Below are 25,405 nucleotides of genomic sequence, written 5' to 3'. Positions count from 1 at the left end.
ATGGCCAGCGCAAGCAAGTACAAATACAACGACATCATCTACGAAGTCAAGGGCAAGATCGGCATCATCAAGGTGCGTACCAAACCCGAAACCCAGCGTCCTCTCCCAAAGCGCGTTCTCTTGCCCGTGTCAGTCGGTGCCAGGCTCGCCATGTGCAGCACATGTTTATGAAGCATCTGGACCATATGTTTCCAGCTTTTATCTTAAGTGCCATGTTGTCGGTGTTGATGTCGCTAATCTGCTCCAGTTCAACCGGCCCAAATCCCTCAATGCCTTTGGCGGCAGCATCCTGATGGACACGGTGTCGGCGCTGCGCGAGCTCAACGACCATCCCGACACTGTCTTCACCGTCCTCACGGGCGAGGGCAGGTTCTTCTCCTCGGGCGCGGATGTCAAAGGTACGTCGTCCATTTCTTTGATTCGTATTCTACGGTCTACGACCCGAGGATTGTTCGACCATGTTTTCTTTTTTCTTTGGGCGGGGGTGAAGGTTCTTGTCCTTTCCTTTATTTTGACCGGGCGCTCTTTGCAGGCGAGGTCATGGGCATGTCGTTTGGTCTGTTTGGCTCGATCCATCCTCTTTCTGTGAGTGCCAGGCTGACGATGAGTGCTTTGCATCCTGCAGCCGCCGCGGGCAAGCCGAGCGTCGAGTTTCCCAACCCGGCGGCGAAGAAGATTGATTTCATGGCCAGTATCAGCACCGGTAAGATCGCCACTCGCCCCCCCTCGAACCAAACCCACCGTTATCCACCCCGTGGGACGGGTAACTGACAGGCAGTGATGGTGTCTGACCCGATCCAGCCATCGAGCTCCTCCGCTCCATGATCGACCACAAGAAAGTGCTCGTGCTGGCGCTCAACGGGCCCGCCGTCGGCGGCGGCGCGGCCTGGTTCGAAGGCATCGCCGACATCGTCCTGGCCGCCGACACGGCATACCTCCAGGTGCCCTTCAGCGCGCTGGGCCTGGTGCCCGAGTTCGGCTCCGCGACCGCCTTCTACCACTCGATCGGCGCCCACCGCGCCAACGACTTCCTCATGTTCGGCCGCAAGCTGACCGCCCAGGAGCTCGAGTCGTGGGGGCTCATCAACCGCGTCTTCCCCGCCCAGGGCTTCCACCAGACGGTCCTCGAGTTCCTCGAGGAGCAGCTCAGCATCAACGACGGCAAGTCCATGATGGAGACCAAGCGCCTGCAGAACCTTCCCCTGCGGCGGGAGCGGATGCTCGCCGTGTACGACGCCGCCGAGGCCCTGGCAGAGCGGTTCGTCGAGGACGCCCCCAAGCAGAGGTTCGCGGAGAAGAACAAGCTGTTGCTTGGTAAGTGGTGACCAGGGTCGCGCGCGGTGACACAAAGTCAGGTACGCTAACACATGGCCACCAGAAAAGTCAAAGTCGCGGTCGAAGCTCTAAAAGGGAGAGAGAAAGTGATTCTCTATTTGGGGAGCAAAAGAGATGCCAGCGCTACATACTGTCTAGTTAATTAGCCTGTCTAAAAGTGGTGGACTTTGTCAGAGTGCCTGTAAACTGTGCTCACTCCTCGTTGTAGTCTGTCTTGGAGAAAAAGGCGTCTTCCTCGATATCCTACCTACTACTGCATTTGCGTTTTAATCAGGCCCATCGCTCACGTTTCTCGTGGGCAATGATCGTGAGAAGACACGAGCCCAGCCGGAGCCCAGCCTCGTAGCCTTGTGTGGGATAGCCGAGGTCCATAGACGGTGATCGGCCCAATACCCCAAATGCAGTTGATGACATCCGGCATATTACATTGGACCTGTGGTAGACTCGTCACAAATTCCCATTCCTCTTTTACCGCAAATCAGTTGCACATAGCCTGAACTCAGCAAGGCTAGAGCGGAGAAGTTTGGAGGAGTATTGCATGCTGATCCCGCGAACTGCTGGACGTCGACTTCGACCATTCCTGTGTGAAAGAAGAGGGGGCGTAGCAGAATGGCAAACACAACGGAACACGGCATCCCACCTACTGCCCCAACCAGGCTGAGGCAGATTGCTCTCATTGCAAAGGACCTTGGTCGGGCTCGAGATCTGTTGGTAGGTAAAAACCAGTGTCTGCCAGCCTGCTCCGGCACATGTCAGCTCACCTGTACAAATCACAAAAGACAAGGGTTCTTGACACAGAAGTTGTATTCGTGGATCCGCAAGTGGCGCGATGGGGAATAAAGAACTTTCTCGGTACGAAATGCTATCCTGGACGAACTTCCATTGTACCTCTTGCTGGCCAAGTTCTGGCTGACATTTGTCACCGAAACCAAAGTGGCCATTGGAGGCGACATCATCGAAGTGTGCTCTCCCTTCCAACCTAACACGACGGTGGGGAGACTGCTGGAGAAACGAGGCGATGGCGGGTACATGATCATCATGCAGACATTGGACGCTGCGGGGAGGAGAAAATACATCGAGTCGAATAACCTGGCCAAGGTCATCTTTGACCACCCGCACGGAGACGTCGAGTGCATCCAGTATCATCCGAAGGGCATTGCTGGTAAGTAGTGCTCCAGGAGTATTCCGGACTGAGACGCGCAACGATGCAAAGCTTTGTCCTATTTTCTCGGACTGCTAATCAGACTGACGCTCGCAAAAAGGGGGGATGATGCCCGAATTGGATTCTCACGCCCCGTCGGCCACGAATCCGACTCCGCTAGAGAGCCCCTTCAGTCCCTGGCACGCCTGCGGAGAGGATTACGCAAGGTACTCGGCGGGCATGAAGCGTTGCGCACACCTGAAGCTGGTCAGAGCCACCCTCCGCCTGGCACCCGGTCAAACAGACGTGGCCGCCGCCGCCCAACAATGGCAGGACTATTTCGGGGTGGAGAAGCAAGGGAGCGAGCTGGTCTTCACGAACGCCCGCTTGAACTTCGTGCCGGGAGTGGACGGGTTGCCTGAGGGGTTGGAGAGCATCACCATTGAAGTCCAAGGTAAGGAGAGGCTCGCGAAGATGCTGGACGTGGTGAGCAAGGAGGGTCTTTGCGGGGACGGATGGACGAATCTGCTAGGTGTCAAGTGGTTCTTTGTGCTCAAGGGCGAGGGCGAGGGCAAGGACGGAGCCAAGGCGAGAGAGAGCAGACTGTGAATGTTTTGATCAGCGAGAATATAGAACATTAGTGGTGTTGTGGGTGGACGCTATTCTGCTCGCGTACCCTCGCTGCGCGTCGCCTGTCCGAACATGTCGCGCAACTTAGATCGCCATCTCCATCATTTCACATGCCCTGCTGGAGATGACGGTTTCGGCGTCTGAGCGACAAAGGCTCCGCGATTTATGTCATCCATGTCAAGTTGGTTCCCGCGTTGGTTTCGAGGCTTCAGCCTTGGTGCAGGGGGAAATTGCAGAAGTTGCAGCCTCCCCCTGAATCCGGCAGTCGGTGGACAAGCCACGTGACTGTCCGACTCGCCGCGTCAGGTGATGCGCGTCTACATTGACTTCTGCTCCGTCGTCCACTTTGTCCACCTCGTCCACTTCTTCCTGCGCAAAACAAGCCACAACGAGCCTCCTTGCCAGATCCAGGAGCCATCTTACCCGAATCCGGCCGTTCCACAATCTCGTCGTCGAGGTAAGCTTTCCCAAGCTTTGTAGGGACCAGTCTCCCGACCGTCAAGCTATCGAAGTCAATGCTCGCCGTTTGACCGTCGCCCCATTATAATGCCGTCAATACTCAAAACGCCTCTCTGATCAAACACGCAGCTCAGATGCGTCCTTACGTACCTGTACTGGTACAGATCCTACGCACAGAATTTCCGAGCCGAACTTCCTGCTGCTTGCATGATTGGGAACTATGAGTTGTGCCATCAATGAAGGCGGAGCTGGAATCAGTCGAGACGTCATGTGGATAGTTCGGCCAATTCATGGATGGTGCATTTTTATCAACCAGGATATCTGATAGAATGCGGTCCCCCCTTTCTTCGCCGATTCGCGTCTCGACCCTTCGCTAGCTAGCGAGCCTGGACAAATCCGATAAGATCGCGGATCAGTCTTTTCCATCTTCATCTCCAGCGCACTTGTGGCACCTTTGAGAAGCGAGGGAGACGCCACAAGGCTCCGTATGTCTGGCTGGACCACCGCTGACTGGTCGAGACCTGCAAGCGGACCAGCCTCAACATCAGCGCATTATGATAATTTCGCCGTTGTCACTTCGGCCGCACGAGGCAGGCTGACCGGCCGAAGAGGGCGTCGACATTTCTTAAGCCTTGATCGTCCTTCGATACTAGGTTTGTTCTTTCTCACCTTCAGTTCTGTCATTGTCGCTTCCTGTGTTCGCTCTTGAGGTATCCTTGGCGCCGTTGGCGTCGTCCATTCGTTTTGTTCAGTGACGCAAACCAGCGTCGTCCATTCCTTTGATACCTTATCTTCCTTTCTTTAGCTGTCAGCACTCTGCAAAATGGCACGTTCTTCAGCATGGTTAGTGCTGCTGTTGGCAGTCTTCTTCCAGGCTATGCCTCAAGCTTCAGCAGGCCCTCCCGGAAGACCCGGTGCTCCAGCTCCAGCTCCCGCCCCTCCCTCTCACCAACCTGCCCCTGCGCCTGCTCCTGCTCCTGCTCCAGCTCCAGCTCCAGCCCCAGCCCCGGCGCCTCAACACAATCCAAGCACTCCCAGCAAGGCTGACACCACCAGCAAGGCAGTGGTGACAACACCATCACGTCCTTCCCAACCCGCTCGAGTCTCGTACTCTGGCGCAAAGATAGTTGGCACGGCCCAATTGCCAGCGTCGTTGTCGACAGTCATATTCGCTCAGGGTGCGTCGAGCACCGACATTCCCAAGCATAGCGGATCTCTCGGAATCAATGGGCTCCCTCAGAGCAAGACCAACGGTAATTCCCTCCTCGGCACGCTATGGGCACCTAAATACGACAGGTATATTGGAGATGCACCAGGCCAATGCAACTCCACCGTGGCACCAGCTGGGGGTTTCCCTTGGGGAGACCGAACAGCAAGCGGCACTAATCCGTACACATCAGCTCCCGTCACCGGTGTCGTTCGCTCGTACAACTTTGAGATCACGCGAGGCTATCTGGCCCCTGATGGGGTCGAATTGGAGGTTCTCTATGTGAACGGCGCATATCCTGGTCCTACCATTGAAGCAAACTGGGGCGATACCATCCAAGTCACAGTCACGAACAGCATTACGGGCCCTGTGGAAGGCACATCCATCCACTGGCATGGGCTGTTACAGTCAGGCACTCCCTGGGAGGATGGTGTGCCTGGGATCACGCAATGCCCTATCGCTCCCGGACAAACCTTTACTTACACGTTCAATGCTGATCTCTACGGCACTTCTTGGTATCACTCTCACTTCAGTGCCCAGGCTGCTGGTGGCGTTCTTGGCGCAATCGTCGTTCACGGACCCCAGAATGCTGTCTACGACGAGGATCTTGGACCGGTCATCCTATCAGATTACTTTCATGCGGAATATAGCACGATAGTAGCAGACGTTATGAGCACAGACCTCTCCAAGATTCGGCCATTTGCGGACAACACTCTCATCAACGGCAAAGGGTTCTACGACTGCTCCTCAATGGAAGATAACTCGACTTGCACACCCAATGCTGGTCTCTCCAAGTTCCAATTCAACTCCGGGGAATCTTATCGACTACGGCTTATCAATGCTGGCTCTGCTGCTACACAGGTATTCAGTATCGACAACCATACACTTACCGTAATCGCAAACGACTTTGTCCCTATTCAGCCATATACCACCGACTCCGTCACCCTCGGGGTTGGCCAGCGTGCGGACGTGATTGTTCAAGCCATCGGGTCTCCCAGTTCCGCGGTCTGGATGAGATCCATAGTCCCAGCACGCTGTGGCAGTACCACACAACCTGTGGGTCTCGGAATCGTCTACTACCAGAATGCGAACACCACTTCCGAACCAGCCTCAAAAGCATGGCCCGTCGACGAGACGCAGTGCGGCAACGACCCGCTGAGCCAGACGGTCCCATATGTCCCCATTACGCCACCAAAGTCGACCACGACGATCCAGGTTGACCTGAATTTTGAGATCAACGCCACTGGGCACTTCCTATGGACCATGGACGGCTCGACTTTCCGTACGGATTACAACCTCCCTATTCTCCCGCTCGCAATCGCTGGCAATGACAGTTTTCCCGAGGAATGGAATGTGTACGACTTTGGCAGCAACACGAGCTTCACCATTGTCGTCAACAACGACAGCCCTCTCGTGCATCCCATGCACATTCACGGCCACAACATGTTTCTCTTGAACCAAGGCTCTGGCCGTTGGGACGGTAGCGTCGTCAACCCTTCAAATCCAATGCGACGGGACACTGTCCAGCTTCAACCGGGCGGGTACATGGCATTTCAACTTGATGCGGACAACCCCGGCGTATGGCCTTTCCACTGCCACATCTCATGGCATGTGAGCGCCGGCTTGTATATGAATATCCTGGTAATTCTTCTCAGGTTTTCCGTTCTAGTTTCATGGCTGACAGTTTCTATAGGAGCGAACCGACCTTCTCCCATCAGCCGAGATCCCTTCCAGCGTCAGTGATCTTTGCACCGCATGGTCTGCCTATACGGCCGAGGGTCCGATTGATCAGATCGACTCGGGCTTGAGGAAGCGTGGCCACAACCACCTCGGACGCCATAATCACGCAAATATTGTCCGAAGGTCGTTGTAAAGAAAGAACCCAGTGGGTGGAGAGTGCCCGTTCCAGGCCGTTCTGGTTCTCGGATCTTGACCATATATTCACATCAGTCTGGGACGACGGGCTATGTGTGTGACTACAGAAACGGGGCACTGGGAAGATTCGTTCATGGAAGTTTGGCACGCAATATAACATTCTTTTTGAGACTTTTGTAGCAAGTAGAGAAATATTCAAGCATCATGGCCTATGTATGCATGAGATATGTATGTATGTCAATGTGTAATATTGTTCATTCTGGCCCACTTCCCCCAGTCCAAGCGAGCCAAGTTGGGAAACCAGCGGCACAGCCTGAGACACAGGGTAGTTGACACACCGCATTCAAGAGATCCACATGGTGCTCTATCAAGTCATACCTACATAGTAGGATAGCCACTAGTGTAGCTCCCGGAGACCAGACAATAAAACGCCGTTCTACCGACAGCCATAATAGCATCTGTTCATTACATAAGTGGTCTCTAGTGTTAAGAGGTGTTTTCTCCCTAGGGAGAGCTCCTTCGAGCTGTTCATTGTTCATACATCTATTAGATATGCTGGCCGAGCTATCTTCGCCCCACTGGGAAAGTCGTTTCACGCTGCTTTTCGTTACTCGTACATTATTAGGTGAGCTCGCCCCAAAAATCTCCTCTTAGGATCTCCGAACTCTCTTATTGTCCCTCGTTCCTCGTCCCTCGTCTCCAGCTGGTGTCGGGTATCTCGCGTGCCGTTCGTCATGAAGGAGTGTGCTGGAGCGCACGAGCTCGGCTTCGGGTCTGGACTGGTGATCGATCGCGTGGCCGCATGCGGCGAGCTCGATGTGTTCCCTAATCTGTGTCGGCTCGCTGGCGTTTATCTTCGCGTTCAGGGGACGAGATGTCGGCGTCTGACTGCGGACTTGCCGGAACTTGGGCAGTCGGTAAGGAGTTCTCGTTTTTGGCTGCTGTTTTAGCTTTCACAAGTGTCTGTTGCTCTTCCGCCAGGTCGATGATATCGCACAGCTCGTCGACCGAGAGCTCAATGGCCTCGCCGTGCAGTGAGGGTGGGACAAGTTCCGGACGAGCCATGTCGACCATGGATATCCGCAAGGGAGGGCCCGGGACACGCATACCATTCTCCGCTCGCAGTTCCTGTGTTGGTCGTCGAGATTAGCAGCTATTGTAAGAAGCGGGAGTTGAACGTACTCACCTGGACATATTCACTGATTTGGTCACCGGTGGGGTTGCTGCGTCTCCAGCAGCGTAGGGTGACTCTCTTCGTCCGGCGGGAGTCGCAGTCAATGCCAATCACCACTTGAGTCTGCCGTCCACTTTCAAACATGTAGAACTCGGCGAGTTCCGGCAGCCTATTGCGATCTTGTGACCAGGCAAACTCAATATAGAGGCCATACATTGGTGTGCGCCGATGGGTGATGAAGTTATCCGGTGAGTGCGTGCTAGAGCCTGTCGTCTTCACATCGCCACTCCCATGAGTTATGATTAGGCGGCGAAACTCTTCTCGCTCCTGGTCCCCGGCGGGAAGGTTCCGTACCTTCACTATCAGCTCGATGCAGAGCTGATAGATGAAGGTGTCATGGGCTGTGGAAGGCATGCGGTGGACAAATGTTTGAATCCGGGAAAAATAGTCAAACCTGTGGAGGCCGGACCCCCGGGGGGGGAGGGGAGGTTAGCTTTGGCCAAAGGTTAAGAGCACGAAACTGTTTTCAAAACATACCGCACTTTCCAACCGCAGTTGTCAAGAAACCATCGGAGGATCTTCCAGTCGTCGACTCCCAGTGGATACTCTTTCCAAGGCTCGTCTTCTCGGCTGCGACCAGACAAACGGCTTTCGATGTCTTGGATTATGGAGCACACGGAACGAGGGTAAGCTGATGGGAGGGACGAATCCAAGTCGGTCAGCGAAGGAAGCGAAGAAGTGTCTAAGGGGCGGTCTGTGCGGGTCCTTGTTCCATTCACTTCGTCATCGTTGTCACCGTTGTTGTTGTTGTTGTTGTCACTAACGTGAATCGACTGTGAATTTTGGGTGCCAGGGTCACCGTTGCCCGCGGGGTTGGCCTCGCGGGGCTCATCGCCGCGGCGACGGCCACTGTGAGGGAGCTGAGGCAGTGACATGTTATCGTCGGCCGGTTTGGGAACAAACAATGTGAAACCTACGGGGATGCGGGACGAACTGGCAATAATGGCTGTGGACAAAGACAACAAAAGCTACCTAAACAACAACGACGTTTTATATTTGTTCCATGTGCGGGGGAGATTCCTGCTGTGCGGGGAAACTGGCTTCCTCTATGGTTTCCTGAGGCTGTTACTCAACGTGCGCGTGTCACTTTATGCACGTACGGCCTTCACGGTCTTCAGCGGTCACGGCGGAGGTCGGTTCGTGGTCTCAAAGCATAACTACAAATCCGACAGCCCGCCCGCCAGGCCATTTCGCCGTGTTGGCATCAAATGGACTTTTGGATGTTCCAGAAAGGAGAATCTGCACGCTCTTTTGTGATGTACTGCGTATATGGCCTGCATGTCCCCATGAACAGTCGTGCGAAGTATTTCTCCCACAACCGCCGCCTGCACTTTGAAGCTTTGTGTCCAGCCAATCGTTGCATAGTGGGATTTCCGAGGTATCCCGTTCATTGGCCATCTACCCATTTAAGGTATCACCGATCATCCAAGCTTTGAGTCTATATTAAGCTTCTTGTCCTTCTGTGTGCTGGATGGGGGGGGCGCCGTTGACGTACTAAGCTGAATTAGGAACTTCGTTTTCGGTTACGGTTAAAGCTAGTTGGCCGACGCTAAGCCTCCAAGTGGGAGTCAATTGGGATGACCCTTCAACGTCATGTGCATACCGAGAGGAAGCGGCCACAAGTCGAAGGGAAGGACAACATTGCCGACGGAGGGCATGTGGAGATGAACATCTGGCAGCTATCGTCTGGATTGATGCTGGTCGAGAGCGACGGGAGTGTCCTGCTGCCCCGTGGCAGAGCGATTGCAAAATAAACATCGATCCAGACGAGCATTGTGTTCCTCACGGTCCAAAATATCCCCTCCAAGCTTCTATCATCGCTCCATGCGATTCCCGGCCAGCCAGAGTCCGCCGCTCGCAAGTCACACCGGCAAAGCATCTACCACATCCCCGAACAATACGGGCTGACATTGAACGTACAAGCAGCATGCCACGATCCGTCGTATGCGCTCAGCGAGTTGTTCTTCTTTTACATCAGTAGCGAAACACAGTATCTCAACATGCTTCAACGACGACTCGACGATACCATGCGCTCCTGCGAGGGCAGGGAAAATCTAGCTCTCGATGATTTGCACCATACAAAACAGCTGATCAACAGCCACACACGAAGCATCGAAGAGCTCCGTCTGGGTTTTTCCACGCGGACCCATCGACACTGGCCGCCGCCGACGACTCTCTGGAGCAGTTCGTCTTCCTCCGCCCCCAGCTTCATCAACAACATTGATCCAACCATGTCTGCCGGCGCCCAGAAGAACCCCGGGCGCCCATCGGAAGGCGGTGCCGTCCAAGCCAAGCTCATCGATAACCTCGCATACCGGCACCGCCAGGCTGCACATCTTTCGCAGCGCGCCACCGAGAGCATGAACTTTGTCTCGAACGGAGTCATGCTCGAGGAGTCGCGGCGCGCCATGCTCAAGGCAGACAGCATGGAGCCACTCACCTGCTCGCCTTCTTCTTCCTGCCTCTATCCTTCACTACGTCCATTTTCGGGACCAATTTCACAGAGCTCGGCTCGGGCAAATAAGAGCATCTGGATTCTCGTGGTGACTCTAGTACCAGCTACGGCCTTCGCGGCGGTGCTGGGCTTTCGGAAAAAGATTTCTTACGTCAAGGTTGCACGGGCGCTGAAACTTCGATCGGTCGATCGGTAAAGCTGGGGCTGGGGTCCATAGATTGTGCCAGGCCGTCCGGCTTTGGGAATGGGATCCTGACACATGATACACGAACGAGACTGGTTCCCCTCAGCGAGACCAAATCCTCACCATCCTGGGCGTCTCGGCCTCGGTGATTGATCTGGCACTGGCGGAAACACCCAATTCGTCAAGTAATGCCTGGGCCTGCTTGATCAGAGTGGCCGAAAGCAGCGAATTGTCCATCAGTGTCTGAAGCCGCGCGGCTTTGATTTCGGTCCGAGCAAGCTCACGCTTGTAGTGGCTGTTGCGCTCAAATGCCTCGATCACCAGTTTGTAATCCTGCCACGCTTCCTCCAGCAGACCCTCGCGGATCTTGTGATCAGCAAGCTTAAGCCGCGCCTGCGAGGTCTTGTAATTATTGCCATTGGCGGCATAGAACATGTCGACGGCGGCCTGATAGCTGGCTCGAGCGTCATCAAACTTTCTCAGGTCGGCCTGGATGTTTCCCAACGGGAGCAGAATGCCACCAAGTCCGGGGAGAGGAAAAGTCGGCGAACGGCGTTTTCCCAGGCAAAACAACAGGCACAAGATGATTTGAATTCGCCGAGGGGTTTGGGATAATTTTACCCGTAGGATCCTCCTTTGCCATTCTGTTTGTCCGCGTTCACGGCGTCAAGGAGGATATCCTCGGCCTCCTGAAATCGTCCCAGCGACCAAGGGGGCCCATCCCATGTGCGCTACCGCGTAGTACGGCACCGTTTTCCAATCCTTATACATCTTGAATGAACGATACATGGCGAGTGCGATCTTGGATTCCTCATACGATTCTTCAAACATGTCGGCTCTGTTGTATGCCACGGCCATGGTTGCAAAGCCCATGGCAAGATCGTACTGCGTTTGGGAGGGGGGCATCTCCGCTTCCGTATTGGTCCCGCACTTTGGCGTCGGAGCCTGAAATGCTCGCATGCAAATTCCAGGACCTCGGATGGTTCATTGGTGTGGATGCCCAGAGCCGTGAGAGACATGAGACACTCGGCCAGCAAGGCTAGAGAGGCTTGATTTCTTCTCTGTTAGGCGATTTTCAAGGCGAAGGGCAAGATGGGCAAAGCTGCCGAGTGTTTCCCACACTTATATATGTACCTTTGTCTAGAGTCAGTACGCAAACTCGAGTGAAGATGGGAATTTGTCTCAATGTACCAGCCACAACCCTTAAGCAATTCGATTCAAAGATTCTCGACCTTTGGACTCAGTGGAATTGAATATTTTTCATATGCATTCTTTTGCATATCAGCCTCCAATCTCACTAGCCTCCACTAGATATGGAAAAAAAGAATTAGAGGTTGAGATTGCGCTATTGCATCGCGCTGGCTCGTAAAAGAATAAGGCTCGCGTAGAGCAGGGGCTCAATGAATCTCATTTCACGTCCTCAAGATTTAAGTCCACGCCATCTCGGTTTGCCAATTAGGACACAGAACCAACCCCAGATCGATTGTTTCGCTACACTGAAAAACTCGTCAGAGGCTGGAGAGTCCCGAGGCCGATCTGCGATCCCATTGAGGCTCAATCGATTGTAACAGGCCACGCCCCGCGCTGTTGAGTGAGTAGGTGTTGGACTGACTGGACAGGCACTAAGTCTCGACAGCTACAGTTGCACGAAAAAGAAATTCACGGCCTTCAACGCCTGTTACTCGATTGGTGGGATCTGTCGTACAAGAGCTAAAGAATGCGTGGTCGCAGAAGGCGGCCAGGGCAGGATTCTCATCATCACATGAATGCTGCTTCTCATCCGCCCGTAGTTGAGCTGCAAGTTCACATATTTGTGCCCCTTATTGGTCGGTTGCTTGTGATGGGTGCGGCGCAGACAGCTGTTCCACTTGCACACCTGTTGCCCGCGGAAAAAATATTTCGGTCTTTTGAACGCGGGTTCCTCTCATTGTGTTGGACCGTCGTCAAACGCCTCGGACAGCCTAACAGAAGAGCATTGTTGCGAGGGCCATTGCGTCTGTGCCTGTTGAAATGGTGAGCTCGGGCGCAGGAGCAAATTCTGGCGAATGTTTTGTCGGCAAATGCTCCAGAATGCTACCTCCCTTTCGTGCAGCTTCGTCCCACTTAGCCGGGTCGGTGCTTCCTAGCTTCTAGTACACAAACGGCACAGGTGACGGACCGCTCAGCAAGGAGAAATCTTCGGCCGGTGTGTCCATGGGAGGTACCCAGAAGCGATCTCCGAAGTGTAGAGTGAAATATACCTGAAGCTGTTGTGCCATTTGAGTGTCGTTCACAGTGACTGGCGCACGGGAGCTCATTTCAACCGTGGCTGTGACTTTTCCAGCGAAGACTCCGCACTCAGCATTTGTAATTGCCTTGACAGCATGGAAGACCTGGTCTCAGACTGCAGTGCTCGTGGTCTTAGTCTCCAAGCGCATGCTAACCTGGTTCGTAAACAGTGTGCCCGGCCCTCCCGCATGGAGATCTCGGTAGACAAGTGTTGCAAAGTCCTTATGGTCGATGTCGGTTCCAACAATTCTTTGGAACCGGGTGACAAGATAGCTGGCAATACTGACCGGCTCTGGACACTCTGATGGGTTGACGCCGACCCCGTCACTGTGAATCTTGATCTCGACATAGTCGGAAGCCGGGAGCACAGGGCCAGTTCTCACTGCAACGAGGCCTGCTTTTGGCATGCCGACATGCTGGGCCAGCATAAGATCCGGCGGTGGACAAGCATCGTACAAACCATCGTCGATCATCGCCTAGGCACCACCAGGAGTCTCTTCGTTGGGCTGGAAGACAGCAATAATGGTGCCAGACCATTCTTTCGAAGCTGATTGCAGGAGTTTCAAGCTGGCAAACACGCATGCGATGTGGATATCGTAGCCGCATGCATGCATCACAGGCCGCTCCACCCCTACAACGTCCTTCATTCGCGCCTTGCTGGCGTACGGTAGTCCTGTCTTTTCCTCAATGGGAAGAGCGTCCAGTTCGGCACGCAGGAGGATTGTCTTGCCATGTCCATTCTTGAGCAACCCCACCACTCCATGTCCCCCCACCGATGTTCTAACCTCTAAGTTCATTCGTCGCAGGCATGCAGCCACCACACTGGCAGTACGAGATTCGAAGCATGAAAGCTCAGGGTGCTGATGAAGGTCTTTGTACAGGTCCACGAATGGGGTCAAATCCGGCCGACGTTGATCCAAAACTCGCTGGAGTCGTGCCAGTTTCTTTCTGTCGGGTAGCTCGTGAGGCTCTGACGTGACCGTCATTTCCGCCATGGTGTCGCGAGGGGAGGAGAAAAGTCGTTCGAAGCCTGACGATGTCGTGGTTTTGTAATATTGATGAGCAAGTGATCGACCAATGTCTTGACGATAAAGCGTACATGTGACTGTTGGGCACACCCCTCTGACAGCTGCCAGCCAGCCTTGTAGGTAATGCGCGGGAGCTGATGAACGAGGTCCACCCATGTCCTCATCCCGTGGTGCGGAGTAAATTGCTCATGCAGCCCTCGAAGTGATACAAAAGGCGGTGGATGGCAAGGCAGACTCACATGTGCCTTCCATCTCTCGGATACCTCTACAGCGCCCAGGAGACTGGCATCCATATCGACGAAAAAATTAACTCCAAAAATGCAACCAATCGCGACCGAAAGTGGCAAAAAGCTGCGCCCATGGACCCAATCAGAATGCATTGACATCGCCAAGATCGCTGCTAGCAACGGGCCGACGCGCAGCTGTGCCTCTCATCGCAGCATCCGACTGCTCAACGAGCGTGACGACAAAGGATAAAACAGAACGTGTGTCATCCTGACCAGCGCGCCTATGTCTATAGTGCAACGTTCAACCGACAATGACACAGGCGCATTGCCAATGGAGTGGTCGTTCATAGAGCGCTGAATGGAAGCTACGAGACTCTACGGATATGTTGAGCTGCAGGTATTCACTGTTGGGACACAAACGGTGGGCATTTCTGAGGTCGCCCAAGATATAGCCACTCAGTGAATGGGGCCAACGCTCGTTGAAAGAAACCACTCGTCTTCAAATGGTCCTTTGTAATTTCCCTTGCGTAGTTTGCCTGGTCACTGTCGCTATTATCATAACGTCTTCGGGGCACTAGGGATTGGGATTTATCCATGTTAAAAGTCCGTGCTAGGTAGGACCTAATGGGCAATTGTTAATCTCGTATTTCCTCAGACAAACTTCACATCAATGGCGTCTAAATAATCATGCAGGGGGGATGAGTTCAGAGGAAAACGAATGCAGATGGAAAGAGGATTTTAGGGGAAAACGATCAATTGTATTTTGCCTACGACTGCGACAAAAGCCCTCATAAGGTCAGGCTTTTGTGAACAATCACCGAGGAAAAACCCCTAAAAAAAGAAAGAAAAAAAGGGGGGGGGGATACCATAGCCTCACTTATCTTCACTTACCATTTTCACTTACCTTTCTGCTTGCCTTTTCGCGAACTTTTCTTGTCGAGGTCAGTAGTAGCCTGCTACTGCACCCCATGCCCTGTTTGTTAGTTGCAGGCCGGATCTTTCTCATCGCCTACCTGCTCTCGAACTTGCGCTCCGAACGCATCTGAATTCAATCCACGCGGGCATAAGAGAAGTAGCTGTCAGCCTCGGAGACCGCGCCTCTTCTTCCATAGTTGCCGTTGGAGTTACGGACGGTGCCACCGTAGGTCCCATACTGTGAGCGAGCCGCTGCAGTCACAGCAGTCGCCAAGCGGTCGTAGTCTCGGGAGGTTATTGTGCGGGAAGAATAGTTGGAGCCAGAAGAGGAAGACCTAGAGCCGGATGAAGAGCTGTACTTCTTGCTAGACGACGAGCCGAAGCCGGAGCTCGAAGACGACTTGCCGGAGGAGTGCGAATCAGAAGGCATGGTCAAGGTGGGATGAAAGTCGGAGAAGTTTTGGATGGTTGGTGAGTGTGTTGATGGGTCTTCAGCTTTGAAGTTGAGAAGAGCAGCGAAGTTGAGATAGCAAAGTCTTGTGATGAGTTGCTTTTCTCGCCTCAAAGATGAAGATGGTGTTTTGTTGCGTATTGTTGGTATGAAGAAAGGAAAGCACTGGAAGCTGGAAAGCCTCGAGATATTTAAGCTCTGCAGAGTCCAGTCCCATGCTAGGAGGCGGTCTGGCACACAAAGTCTCGATGCCTTCGGAGAGAGCAGTCGCAGACAATGCCTCATTGAAAAGATCTGATATCCTGTACACAAAGCCTGTGTCGAGTAAATCAATGGAGAAAGGACGTAGTACCATTCATTCATCAACCACTCTTTATTGGCTTTCTTAGCAGTGATCAAAGAAGTCACTGTAGTACCGTGAAGCCTCAGACAAGCTGCCATATGCTTCGCTTCGTTCGTGCTTTTGGCAATCTCCTTTGTTCAACCGCAAAGACCATTGTCGTGCCAGGTGCAGACCTCGAGCCAGAACAAACAAAGTTGACGTTGGGTCGGAGGTGCTATTCGACGTCGACAGACATGACATCATGTTAATCTTGGTAGGCCAATGAGGAAAGAGCAAACACTCCGAGATATACCACTAGCGTCTTTTCAATCCGCGTGGCCCAGTCGCTAATCTGTACCACTAGTGTTAAGTCGTCCTCCAACTGTATAGATGGATCGACTGCAATCGTCGAGGCTAGCAGAGACGGAGATCAGGTCTATTGCTTATGGAGCTTACGCGGCTTCGCACATTCAGCCAGAGATTGATATTGCTGACTTGTATCCGCGAGTTCGAGAATAGCCCAAGTAACGGCTGTGACGGAAATGACCCCCAGGCAACCAGCAAAGTCGAAGACACCATGTGCCATCTAGGTAGCCTGTTATGAGTTCTTCCATTCACCAAGACTTTGTCCTGCGTACGTCCTTATATTGAGCCTCTCACCAGGCTCTCACGATGAATATCTCGAGATTTTTCAATGGCTGTTTATCACGTGGGTCCGTGACGCGAACGCGTTGCGCGTCGTGTTTCGATATTCTCGCGTCGGGTGCGCCCCGCAGGCGACCAGGATACCACTGAGCCACATCCGAAGAACAGTCCTTGCCTCACTCCTACCAGCCTCCTTTCATCAAGAGTAGTAGGATGTTTGTGTCATGTCCAAAATCGCTTGGTCAATCACCAGCACCAAGCGGAAGACCAGGCCCGCATCTTCGGCGCCTAGGAAGCGACAACGACGAAATGACACGGACGGCACCTCTAGCAGTCGACCCTCGAAGAGCCAACGGACTCTGACCCAGGCCGAATGGATCACCACCTTCCCCCCAAGCGATGATGAAGCCGACATGCTGTATCTAGATGACGGGCAAAGGCATACGCCGGCGCCAAAAAAACCTCGCCAGAGCGCACAACGACCGAAGTCTACACTGACCCAGATGGATTTCTTCAGTTCTCTTCCTCGAGATTGCCAAGATTTTGATGACACCATGATTGGCGTTGCAGACGGCGACGATGGCGGTTGCGCTGTCCCGCAACTAGACGGCACATATGACAGTCCGAGGAGGCCTCGAAAACGCAAAGCAACTCCTAACGCTGCGAGTTTGCCGACGAAGCAGAAGACCGAACCCGCGAACGGAGATAGCCAGGCAGAGTACAGGCCTACCAAGAGAAAGAGAAAGGTTGGCTTCGCAGACGAGGAGAATGCAGAAGAACCTCGAAGAGCATCTAAGCGTTTGGCATCGAAGAATGAGGTGCTCTCGGATCCAGTGAAGAACTTCGATTACTTTGCGAAAGCATTGACTGATGAGGCGGAACAAGGGAACCACAACGGTGTAGATGAGCCCTTCAACTGTCCTTTGGAGATTGTGGACACGACAGAAGATGAGATTGAAATCGCACCGGATACACTGTCGAAAAGTCGATGCTCTGCTCTCCCTGAAACACCAAAAAAGAACACCACTGTCATTCTCTCAAGCCAGTCTCCGGAAAGCTTATGTGAGAGTACGCAGAGGAGCAATCGAAAGCCGCCCGTAACCTCTTCTAGAACGCGCCGACTACCTTTGGCTGAACGATCGACCAATGTTCCTGCTGTAGCATTCCCAACTAGGAAAGGAGGGAAAAGACGGGGAGCCTCCAGGAATGAGTCGAATAAGAGCAGGGTGGTCGTCCTGAAGCTTCCGAAGCGAGATCGGCCTCAACGTCCTACACTTATTGAGGATCCTCAAGCAATTTTGTGGTCAATTCCTTCGTCCTCCCCCGAATTGATAAGACCTGCGACCGCTGTCCAAGCACCTGCAGCTCCATACAGTGCCGCCGAAGACATTGAAATTCCTGCCACAAGCCAAGCACAGGGAAGTGGATTGGCCTCGTTGAACGCCGGGAGTGAGGACAATCTACCAAACCTGAGTCAGCTTTTTGCGAGCAGAAGCGGTGGCACAAGGACAGAAGATGCGGCGGACTCTGCACAGAAAGGAGATCGAGGCGTCACTGTCCGAGACTTTGCTGACGCTCACTTTTCGGCAACCAAGTCCTCCACTCCACCTCTCGATGGCATCGTCAGGTCTTCGCCGCCCGTCCATTCAGAGACACAAGATCCAAAAGAGCCGGCAAGTGAATCTTCGGAGGAAAGTTGCGAGGCTGCGGATTTCGGATCACCAATTGCAAATGACACGCAATTCAATATACAGATTCAGCACCGTTTATCATCCCCTAGTCCAGCAGAGCAACCTCTAGAACAGTCAAAAGCTAGAATCGATGCGGTTCTGTTTTCGACACCACCGTCGATTGATCGCGAACGTGACGTTAGAGACGGTGACGCTCCATGCTCCGTCCTTCAAAATATTGGCGCATTGCGCTCGTCAGAATCGCCTCCGCCGATACCGAGACTTGTAGAGCGTTGCAGCGCAGACGCGGATAGTGAGGCACCTGAACTTGTCGACGATGAGGCAGGCGAAGTACCTTTCCCGAAGCCTTTGTTTGTACATCCATCGAGCGTCCATCGAAAGCTAACACAAGCGCCGCTAAACGATACCTTACATACCTCCTCGTCGCCTTCTCTTCCATCGGGAAGACTTGCCACGCAAGGATCTGTCCATCCGGCCTCAATTCCTCACCCGTCACAAATGTCGACCCAAGATGTTACGCAAGGCTTTCTTCCCCCGTCATCTTTCCCACACCAGTGTCGGGAGAGTGTGTTTGAAGGCGAGCCCGACAAGATCACGATCAAAGACTCCAGCTCCTCCAGTATTCCGCTCAGCCAGATTCCCCAACATGCCGGACGCGACGAATCTCAACAGAATCGCGACATCGGTCCAGCTCTAGAATCCGATTCTGAAGATGATGTAGATCTGGATTTGGATCCACCTTCCCTCCCGCCTCGGCCATCTCGACCTCAGGTGGCTTTCCCTCCAGAGCATACCGAACCAGTCACCGCCGGCAAAAGCAGATCAGGGTCGGCTGTGAAGACAAACGGCAGTCACACCTCCAAATATCAGAGCCCCCAGTCCAGCTCACAACCTGGAGAGCCTCAATCTGAAACCGCCTCCACAGCCAGCCACTCTTCGGAACTCTCACTACCATCTTCACCGGAACGGCCGCCCCCGTTGCAGAGACAGTACTCACCGATTCCCGGATTCAACAACGACACGCAGTCGAATTTTACGCAGGATGGACACGTCACCGCCGCGTATATCCACCGTCAGCGCGAATCCGGCGTCTTCCCGAAGTGGTTCGTGCCCACCCCGTACCAGGTCCCGGGGTATACGAGACGGAAATAGGTTGAGTCAACGGTACTGGAGGGGGAAGAAATGTGGTGTCGGGGTTGGCTGTTTGAGGTCCTTCTGGGTGTCCTTGAATGGTCTCTTTCTCTAAGTATCCCGAACTTGCGTGGCGGGGAGGCTGGTTCGGGATGTGCATATCTGTTGAACTTGTCGTGAGGTGCATTGTGTCGCGCTGGAAGGCGCTGTGATGCAATGACTAGCGCACGGCCTGTGTGTGAACCATGGAATAGAATATCATTAAGCAATTGCCATCCTCTAAAGTGCAGCCCTATCTCCTGAACAACCTCAATGCTTCGACCTCTCCCGTGTCGTTCCCATCTGTGTGTATCCCATCCCCTCCGTCAGCGTCGTCATCACTTCCCCTTTCCCGCTCATCCAACGCCCCGACCCTGCCCAGCAGACTGCCGAAGAACTCGGCCTTGGCCGGCTCACTCCACGTGGTGCGGTCCTCGGGGGCCATGAAGTTCTCCAGCTTCTCGTGCACCGTGTACCGGATCTTGCGGCCCTTGCTGGCCTTGGTGTCGACCCGCTTGTGCTTGCTGCCCGACACGTGGAGTCTGGTTGGCAGCGCGGACGCGGCGACGACGCCGGCGCCGTCGGTGACGAGCGCCGCGGCCGCACCGGCGGAGCGCGAGGCGATCAGGTCGCGGAGCAGGGATTGGTAGAACGGGCCGTCGTCATAGGTGTGCGTCTCGGGCGCGTAGGATTGGGCGGTGAGCTTGGAGGACTCGGTCGCAAGGTAGGCGTCGAGCACGTCCGTCAGGCGCGACGTCGCAGAGGACCGGTGGGACGGCTTGAGTAGTTTGGACTGGGCGGCCGGGTCGAGCACTGGCTGGGTTTTGGCGTGCCATTTGTCGATCACGCTGCGGCGGTGCGTGTGGGAGTGTGTCTCGAGCGAGGTGGAATGCTCCCAGATGTCCGAGAGGGGGGTCATCTTTGTCGGGTTGAGAGGGCGTTTCCTCTTGAGGGTCTTCTCCTCGGCCTTGTCATCAGATGAAGGCCCGTCTCGGGCGGAAATAATGGCCGTGCGTATCGAGTCGATGGTCGACCACAGCGCCAGCGCGGCGTCCTCAGCTTGTTGCGCCGCGCTCTTCAACTCCTCCTCTTCGTCGGCGAAGGACGTCGGCAGCTCGTTCATGGCCGTGATGCCCTTTTGCAACTTGATGCGGGCATCGAGGAGGCGGTCAAAGGTTTGCCGTTGTTGCTTGACGGCTTGGCCCTTTTTCACGTCCGCGGCGGCTCCAGCTGACAGTGCCGACGCCAGTGCCGCGGTCGATGCAGAGTCGAAGGCAGCTTTCCTCAATTCTTCCCGTTCCGCACTCCGGGAGGATTTCGCAGCTCGTGATGGAGGTGGTGAGGTGGCAGATGATATAGAGGAGGTTTCGTGGTCGTCGTCCATCTTGACATCAGATTCGTCGAAGGAGTGGTCCTCTGACAGGTCTGACCCATCATCCTCTGCCTCATCCCGCGAATCTTCTCCATCATCATCAACAACGTTTTGTGGCTCCAGCTTGCTAGCCTGGAAACCGAGACCCTTGGCTGACAGCAGCTGGTTGTCGTTCTCTTCCGAGACCGCTTCAGAGCCAGAATTGTCCTCATCCCTGGCAGCAAACGGATCTTCTTCCTCGTCTTCTTCGGCGGGCGCAAAGGGGTCGTCGTCCTCTTCATCTTCGAGCGCTCTGCGACTCACCGCCACCCCTCCGTATTTTGCGTCCAGCGTTGGTTGTTCTGGCCGCCGCAGTCTGCTCTTGCCCACCGTTTCGTAATGCGCCCGGCTGAGATCATCTTGCAGGTCTCCTTCGTTTTCAGACTCTTCGTCGTCGCTCGCGCGCAAATACGCACCGTCTTCGGGGTCATAATCTGCCGGACAATAGTGAGCAACAATGACTAGCAGCGCCTGCTACGACATGAAGGACTGACCTTTCACTTTCCTCCGCTCCAGGTCAGCGACCTGTTCTCTGAGACTCGGCATCATATGGTCGTGTTCTGCAAGGCGACGAAGTTTGCTGTGCTGCAGGCTCTTTTTGCAATCGAAATAATTTTTTGGAGAACTCGGCGCAAGTTTCCCCGCAGGTCCATCCATTCCCACTGGTGCCACCGACTAATGGGGGACTTTGGTCCCTTGAGGCTCCGCAAGCTTTCAGCCACTGCCCGGACGTGGCCGATTACTTTATGAGGATATATATTGCAGTCTACGAAATAAGCTAAAATCCGGCTGAATAGTTCAGAGGTAGAATTCTTGCTTTGGGAGTCTTTCTGTCTTGATTGTAAGAGGTCCTGGGGTGAGTTTTACCATACATTTCTTGGGCGACGGCAGGTTACTAACTTTCACCCTAAGTTCAATTCCCAGTTCAGCCCTTCTCTTTGCTTTCTTTTTGCTGGTTTAATGGTTCTCTTTCTTGTTCTTATTCTGGTTCTTTTTCTTTTCTTTTTTTCTCGCTTGGAGCAACCACTATTCACGAACTGCTCGAGGACGACAATTTGCCTCAGTGAGGGGGAAAATTGTGCGATCACGTGGCTGTCATTCCCCAACGTCATTTGATTTGGGGGAAGACAACCAGGCAGCCAAGTCGATCCTCCACCGCGCATCGCTGGATGCCTCCCTTGACATTGACACCACTCCATATCGATGGACAACCCTCTGATCAATACGCACCTCGTGGGCATTAGCCTTTGAGTGGACACGTCATTCACGAAGGAACCTCCCTCTTTACAGCTGTACAATGAGCCACACTCTTCACATTCTCAAACAGTCTAGAAGCAATGCCGCGCAGGGCGAGTCAGCCGGCTGCAAGAGCGTCAAGGCCGACACGTCGGTCCGCTCGCCAACCCAAAAAGCCTGGAGATGATATTCCTGAAGTTTATGGCGATATGCTCGCCGACGCCGTCGCCGAGGAACAGGCTTCGGCTTCGAACTCGCGAGCTACCAAGCGGCGGAAGATAAGCGAGGAACCGTCGACCCAGATCGAACTCGATTTTGACCTATTTGGTTCTCGGACAGACGCCCAAGATGATGGCGGTACGGCACCTGCTGACTATGCACCTCCCAAGATCCAACAGGTCGTCTTCGATGATTTCGAGGACTCGGACGAATCCGACGCCGAGTTTGAAGACGTCGATCTCGAAGCAACCACAAACCACGCTGTCGAAGACCGGCTACTTGAACAGAAGACCCTCGAACTCGATTTGTCCAAGACCAGTACGCCGAGGCGCGCGATTCAACGACGCAAGCCTGTTAGTCTGGCAGAGCGCAAGCTTCGCCTGGATGTACACAAGGCCCACCTCGTTTTTTTACTGGCACACCTCAACTGCCGTAACAGATGGTGCAACAGTGAGTTCGTGCATTCTCTCTTGAAGCCTCTCGTGCCTCGCAAGGTGATCTCGTTACTTCATGTCGACGAGTCTAAACCTCAATATCAGAGATCACATTCGTTCAACAAGGGCATCGAGGAAGTCTGCGCTCTTTGGAGGCAGCAGTGGAAAATCACTGCACGGGGGATGAATCGCGCTCATTGGAGAGAAGACGTCGACGCCGTCAAGGAGAGCGACGATGCTGAAGACTTGGTCGACTTTGACGACTTCAAAGCCGCAGCGGTCTCTCGCTCGGGTTCGAGAGATCTAGGAGCTCAACTATTCTGCGCCCTACTCCGCTCAGTAGCAGTAGATGCCCGATTAGTATGCTCTCTTCAAGTCCTGCCATTCTCTGGAATCGCCAAGGGACAGACCCCAGAAAAGCCCAAACCCCAATACATCTATGCGCCTCCCCAGAATTTTGGTTCGGGGACGCAAGACAGGAACGTCACTACTACGCGCGAACGCACTCCAACTCCCAAGAAAAAGAGAATTGTCGAGTCTCCCTTTCCGATATTTTGGGTCGAAGTTCTGTCGCCTTCTGTGCAAACTTGGATCCCGCTGGACCCTCTCGTCCGCAACACAATCAACAAACCAAAGACCGGGTTCGAACCTCCTGCATCTGATCAACTCAACAGCATGACTTACGTTATCGCATTTGAAGATGACGACTCAGCCAGAGATGTCACAAGGCGCTACACTCAATGGTACAACGCAAAAACACGAAAGCAACGAGTGGAGAGTACAAAGGGTGGCGACAAGTGGTGGGAGGTGACGATGAACCTCTTTCAGAAGCCGTTCAGCGAGACACGGGACGAGATCGAGGATGCAAGTCTGCTCAAGCGCGCCGAAAGCGAACCCATGCCCAAAAACATACAGGATTTTAGAGGACATCCTGTCTATGTCTTAGAACGGCACTTACGGCTGAACGAGGTCATACATCCTCGACATGAGGTGGGCAAAGTGAGTTCTGGGCCCCTAAAAAGCGCAAAGCTTGAGAGTGTGTTCCGCAGACGAGATGTGCATGTATGTCGGACCGCGGATGCGTGGTACCGGCGGGGTCGTGATGTCAATGAAGGGGAGCAGCCGTTGAAACGAGTGGTCCCTAAGCGACAGCGGAACCTGGACGCTGCAACTGCTGAAGACCTTGACGACGAAGACGAGGCCCAAGAAGGAATGGCTCTCTATGCTGAATTCCAGACCAGTCTCTACGAGCCGCCGCCTGTCGTCGATGAGAAGATACCCCGCAACGCATACGGAAACCTGGATGTCTACGTTCCCTCGATGATACCCGCTGGTGCAGTCCACATCCGCCATCCGCTGGCATCGGCAGCGGCTCGCGTTCTTGAGATAAATTATGCAGATGCGGTGACGGGATTTCAGTTCAAAGGCCGGCAGGGCACAGCCGTCATTGATGGTGTGGTTGTAAGCATGAATATGACCAACGCCATGATCAACGTGATTGAGGGTCTGGAGGCCCAGGCGACAGAAGAGGTGCAGGAAGCGAGGACCAAGATCATTCTGGCGATGTGGAAGAGATGGCTCACTGCTTTGCGCGTGCACGAGCATGTCCATCGGCAGTACGGGAACCAGAAACACTTCAGCATTCACAAAGACGCCAATGCAGAAGAAGACGCTACCTACCGAGACGAGGAAGATGGTGGCGGATTCATGCTAGACCAGGCGGAACTGGATGAAAGCGAAGATGCTGCCAACACTGTTCCTTCGACGCCACCAAACCTGAAACCACTGAACCAGCTTCTTCCCGCCGAAGTTGTGCATCAAGATGTGATTGTCGTCAGATCTCCGAACAAGCTCGCACAACTGCCTTTCTCTGACCTGTCGCGGCGCCGCGACCGAGTCGTAGCGGAACCGCCGAATGCGGACGAGAGTGGAGGGTTTCTCCATGAGGCGGACGATGCGGGCGGTGGGTTCATCTCCGATGATGATATGGACCAGAATGTTGGAGAGAGTCAAAACCACGGACATGCGGCATCCCTACACGGCAACATCTCGCACGATGGAGGTGGCAGGTTCATTTTCGAAGAGGACAATGAAGGAGGCGGCTTCCTGCCCGAGGATGAGGACGGAGATGATGAATCCCAGCCGCGGTCTCGCGCGGCTCATGGCGACTCGATCAAGCCGGAAGCAGTTGCGACGCTCTCTGAGGCAGAACACACGTCAACCGAAGAGAGATTGAAGGATGCTGCTGGTGCTGCGGGAAATGCGACCGCCGCCGCTGCCGGAGATAGCAGTGCCAAGCCCCGGAGCATAACGGCCGAGGGAGTCGGAGGATCAAGCGAGGATGTAGAACCGTCGACGCATTCGAAGCATATACCCGATGCGGCTATGGCACTGTCTGCCCAGTCCCTATCAGGGACCGCCACGCTCCAGCCAAAACAGCCGACCGCCAGGAGCGGGGAGACCACATCAGGTCAAGGCGAAGGAGGCGCCGACCACGCAAGGGATCCAGCACTGCAGAGTCCTGGTTCTGGTCCTGGTTCTGGTTCCAGGTCTGGCTCTGCCTCTATAGCGGGGTCCCTCCTCTCTCATGACCCAGAAGACGACGACGCCGAGCCCGAGTGGTTACTGAGCAGTCTGGGCGAGATGGACTAGGTCCGTCGTTGCGACGAGATACGGGACACGGAAGCCGTGCACAAGGAGCATGCAGTAAGTATAGTTCATGTAGTTTGAAGAGCATATATACACGCATTCACACAATGAGTGATCCATGCGTGATTCCAGCGACGTGACTATTTCCACTCGTGCATCTCCCCAAGTGATCTCTCCTCGTGAATCGAATAACTCTCATGCCCTGGAAAAGGGAGACAA

At 54.1% G+C, this 25,405-nt stretch overlaps 10 protein-coding genes across 10 annotated transcripts; 5 read left to right on the top strand and 5 right to left on the bottom strand.

Moving 5' to 3' along the window:
* On the top strand, positions 1 to 1,407 carry PV07_08471 (uncharacterized protein; the record flags this gene model as incomplete). The annotated part of the gene is made up of 5 exons (XM_016395640.1): positions 1 to 72; positions 248 to 398; positions 626 to 703; positions 802 to 1,314; positions 1,379 to 1,407. The coding sequence occupies 5 exons, from the start codon at positions 1 to 3 to the stop codon at positions 1,405 to 1,407; spliced, it is 843 nt and encodes a 280-aa protein (XP_016245496.1).
* Positions 1,408 to 4,234: 2,827 nt separating this feature from the next.
* PV07_08470 (uncharacterized protein) lies at positions 4,235 to 6,855 on the top strand. The gene is made up of 2 exons (XM_016395639.1): positions 4,235 to 6,413; positions 6,466 to 6,855. Exons 1-2 carry the CDS (start codon positions 4,389 to 4,391, stop codon positions 6,643 to 6,645), a joined length of 2,205 nt encoding a protein of 734 aa, XP_016245495.1. The 5' UTR covers positions 4,235 to 4,388; the 3' UTR covers positions 6,646 to 6,855.
* Positions 6,856 to 9,458: 2,603 nt separating this feature from the next.
* PV07_08469 (uncharacterized protein) lies at positions 9,459 to 10,532 on the top strand (the record flags this gene model as incomplete). Its single annotated transcript, XM_016395638.1, has 2 exons — positions 9,459 to 9,599; positions 9,648 to 10,532. The coding sequence occupies 2 exons, from the start codon at positions 9,459 to 9,461 to the stop codon at positions 10,530 to 10,532; spliced, it is 1,026 nt and encodes a 341-aa protein (XP_016245494.1).
* A 90-nt stretch (positions 10,533 to 10,622) lies between these two features.
* On the bottom strand, positions 10,623 to 11,378 carry PV07_08468 (uncharacterized protein; the record flags this gene model as incomplete). The annotated part of the gene is made up of 2 exons (XM_016395637.1): positions 10,623 to 10,994; positions 11,256 to 11,378. The coding sequence occupies 2 exons, from the start codon at positions 11,376 to 11,378 to the stop codon at positions 10,623 to 10,625; spliced, it is 495 nt and encodes a 164-aa protein (XP_016245493.1).
* Positions 11,379 to 12,481: 1,103 nt separating this feature from the next.
* On the bottom strand, positions 12,482 to 13,261 carry PV07_08467 (uncharacterized protein; the record flags this gene model as incomplete). The annotated part of the gene is made up of 3 exons (XM_016395636.1): positions 12,482 to 12,612; positions 12,679 to 12,892; positions 12,944 to 13,261. The coding sequence occupies 3 exons, from the start codon at positions 13,259 to 13,261 to the stop codon at positions 12,482 to 12,484; spliced, it is 663 nt and encodes a 220-aa protein (XP_016245492.1).
* A 3-nt stretch (positions 13,262 to 13,264) lies between these two features.
* PV07_08466 (uncharacterized protein) lies at positions 13,265 to 13,783 on the bottom strand (the record flags this gene model as incomplete). Its single annotated transcript, XM_016395635.1, has 1 exon — positions 13,265 to 13,783. One exon carries the CDS (start codon positions 13,781 to 13,783, stop codon positions 13,265 to 13,267), a length of 519 nt encoding a protein of 172 aa, XP_016245491.1.
* A 1,308-nt stretch (positions 13,784 to 15,091) lies between these two features.
* PV07_08465 (uncharacterized protein) lies at positions 15,092 to 15,850 on the bottom strand (the record flags this gene model as incomplete). The annotated part of the gene is made up of 1 exon (XM_016395634.1): positions 15,092 to 15,850. The coding sequence occupies one exon, from the start codon at positions 15,848 to 15,850 to the stop codon at positions 15,092 to 15,094; it is 759 nt and encodes a 252-aa protein (XP_016245490.1).
* A 683-nt stretch (positions 15,851 to 16,533) lies between these two features.
* On the top strand, positions 16,534 to 19,454 carry PV07_08464 (uncharacterized protein). Its single transcript, XM_016395633.1, has one exon. The coding sequence runs from the start codon at positions 16,601 to 16,603 to the stop codon at positions 19,217 to 19,219; it is 2,619 nt and encodes an 872-aa protein (XP_016245489.1). The 5' UTR covers positions 16,534 to 16,600; the 3' UTR covers positions 19,220 to 19,454.
* PV07_08463 (uncharacterized protein) lies at positions 19,435 to 21,217 on the bottom strand. The gene is made up of 2 exons (XM_016395632.1): positions 21,143 to 21,217; positions 19,435 to 21,082 (listed from the first exon to the last, which is right to left on the bottom strand). Exons 1-2 carry the CDS (start codon positions 21,195 to 21,197, stop codon positions 19,491 to 19,493), a joined length of 1,647 nt encoding a protein of 548 aa, XP_016245488.1. The 5' UTR covers positions 21,198 to 21,217; the 3' UTR covers positions 19,435 to 19,490.
* Positions 21,218 to 21,799: 582 nt separating this feature from the next.
* On the top strand, positions 21,800 to 25,292 carry PV07_08462 (uncharacterized protein). The gene has a single exon (XM_016395631.1). It carries the CDS (start codon positions 21,986 to 21,988, stop codon positions 25,187 to 25,189), a length of 3,204 nt encoding a protein of 1,067 aa, XP_016245487.1. The 5' UTR covers positions 21,800 to 21,985; the 3' UTR covers positions 25,190 to 25,292.
* Positions 25,293 to 25,405: the final 113 nt, after the last annotated feature.

Source organism: Cladophialophora immunda, assembly GCF_000835495.1.
Source record: "Cladophialophora immunda strain CBS 83496 unplaced genomic scaffold supercont1.5, whole genome shotgun sequence".
In the NCBI taxonomy this organism is placed as follows: domain Eukaryota; kingdom Fungi; phylum Ascomycota; class Eurotiomycetes; order Chaetothyriales; family Herpotrichiellaceae; genus Cladophialophora; species Cladophialophora immunda.
Note: the sequence above shows the minus strand (reverse complement) of the source record. Positions and strands in the feature narration are given on the sequence as shown.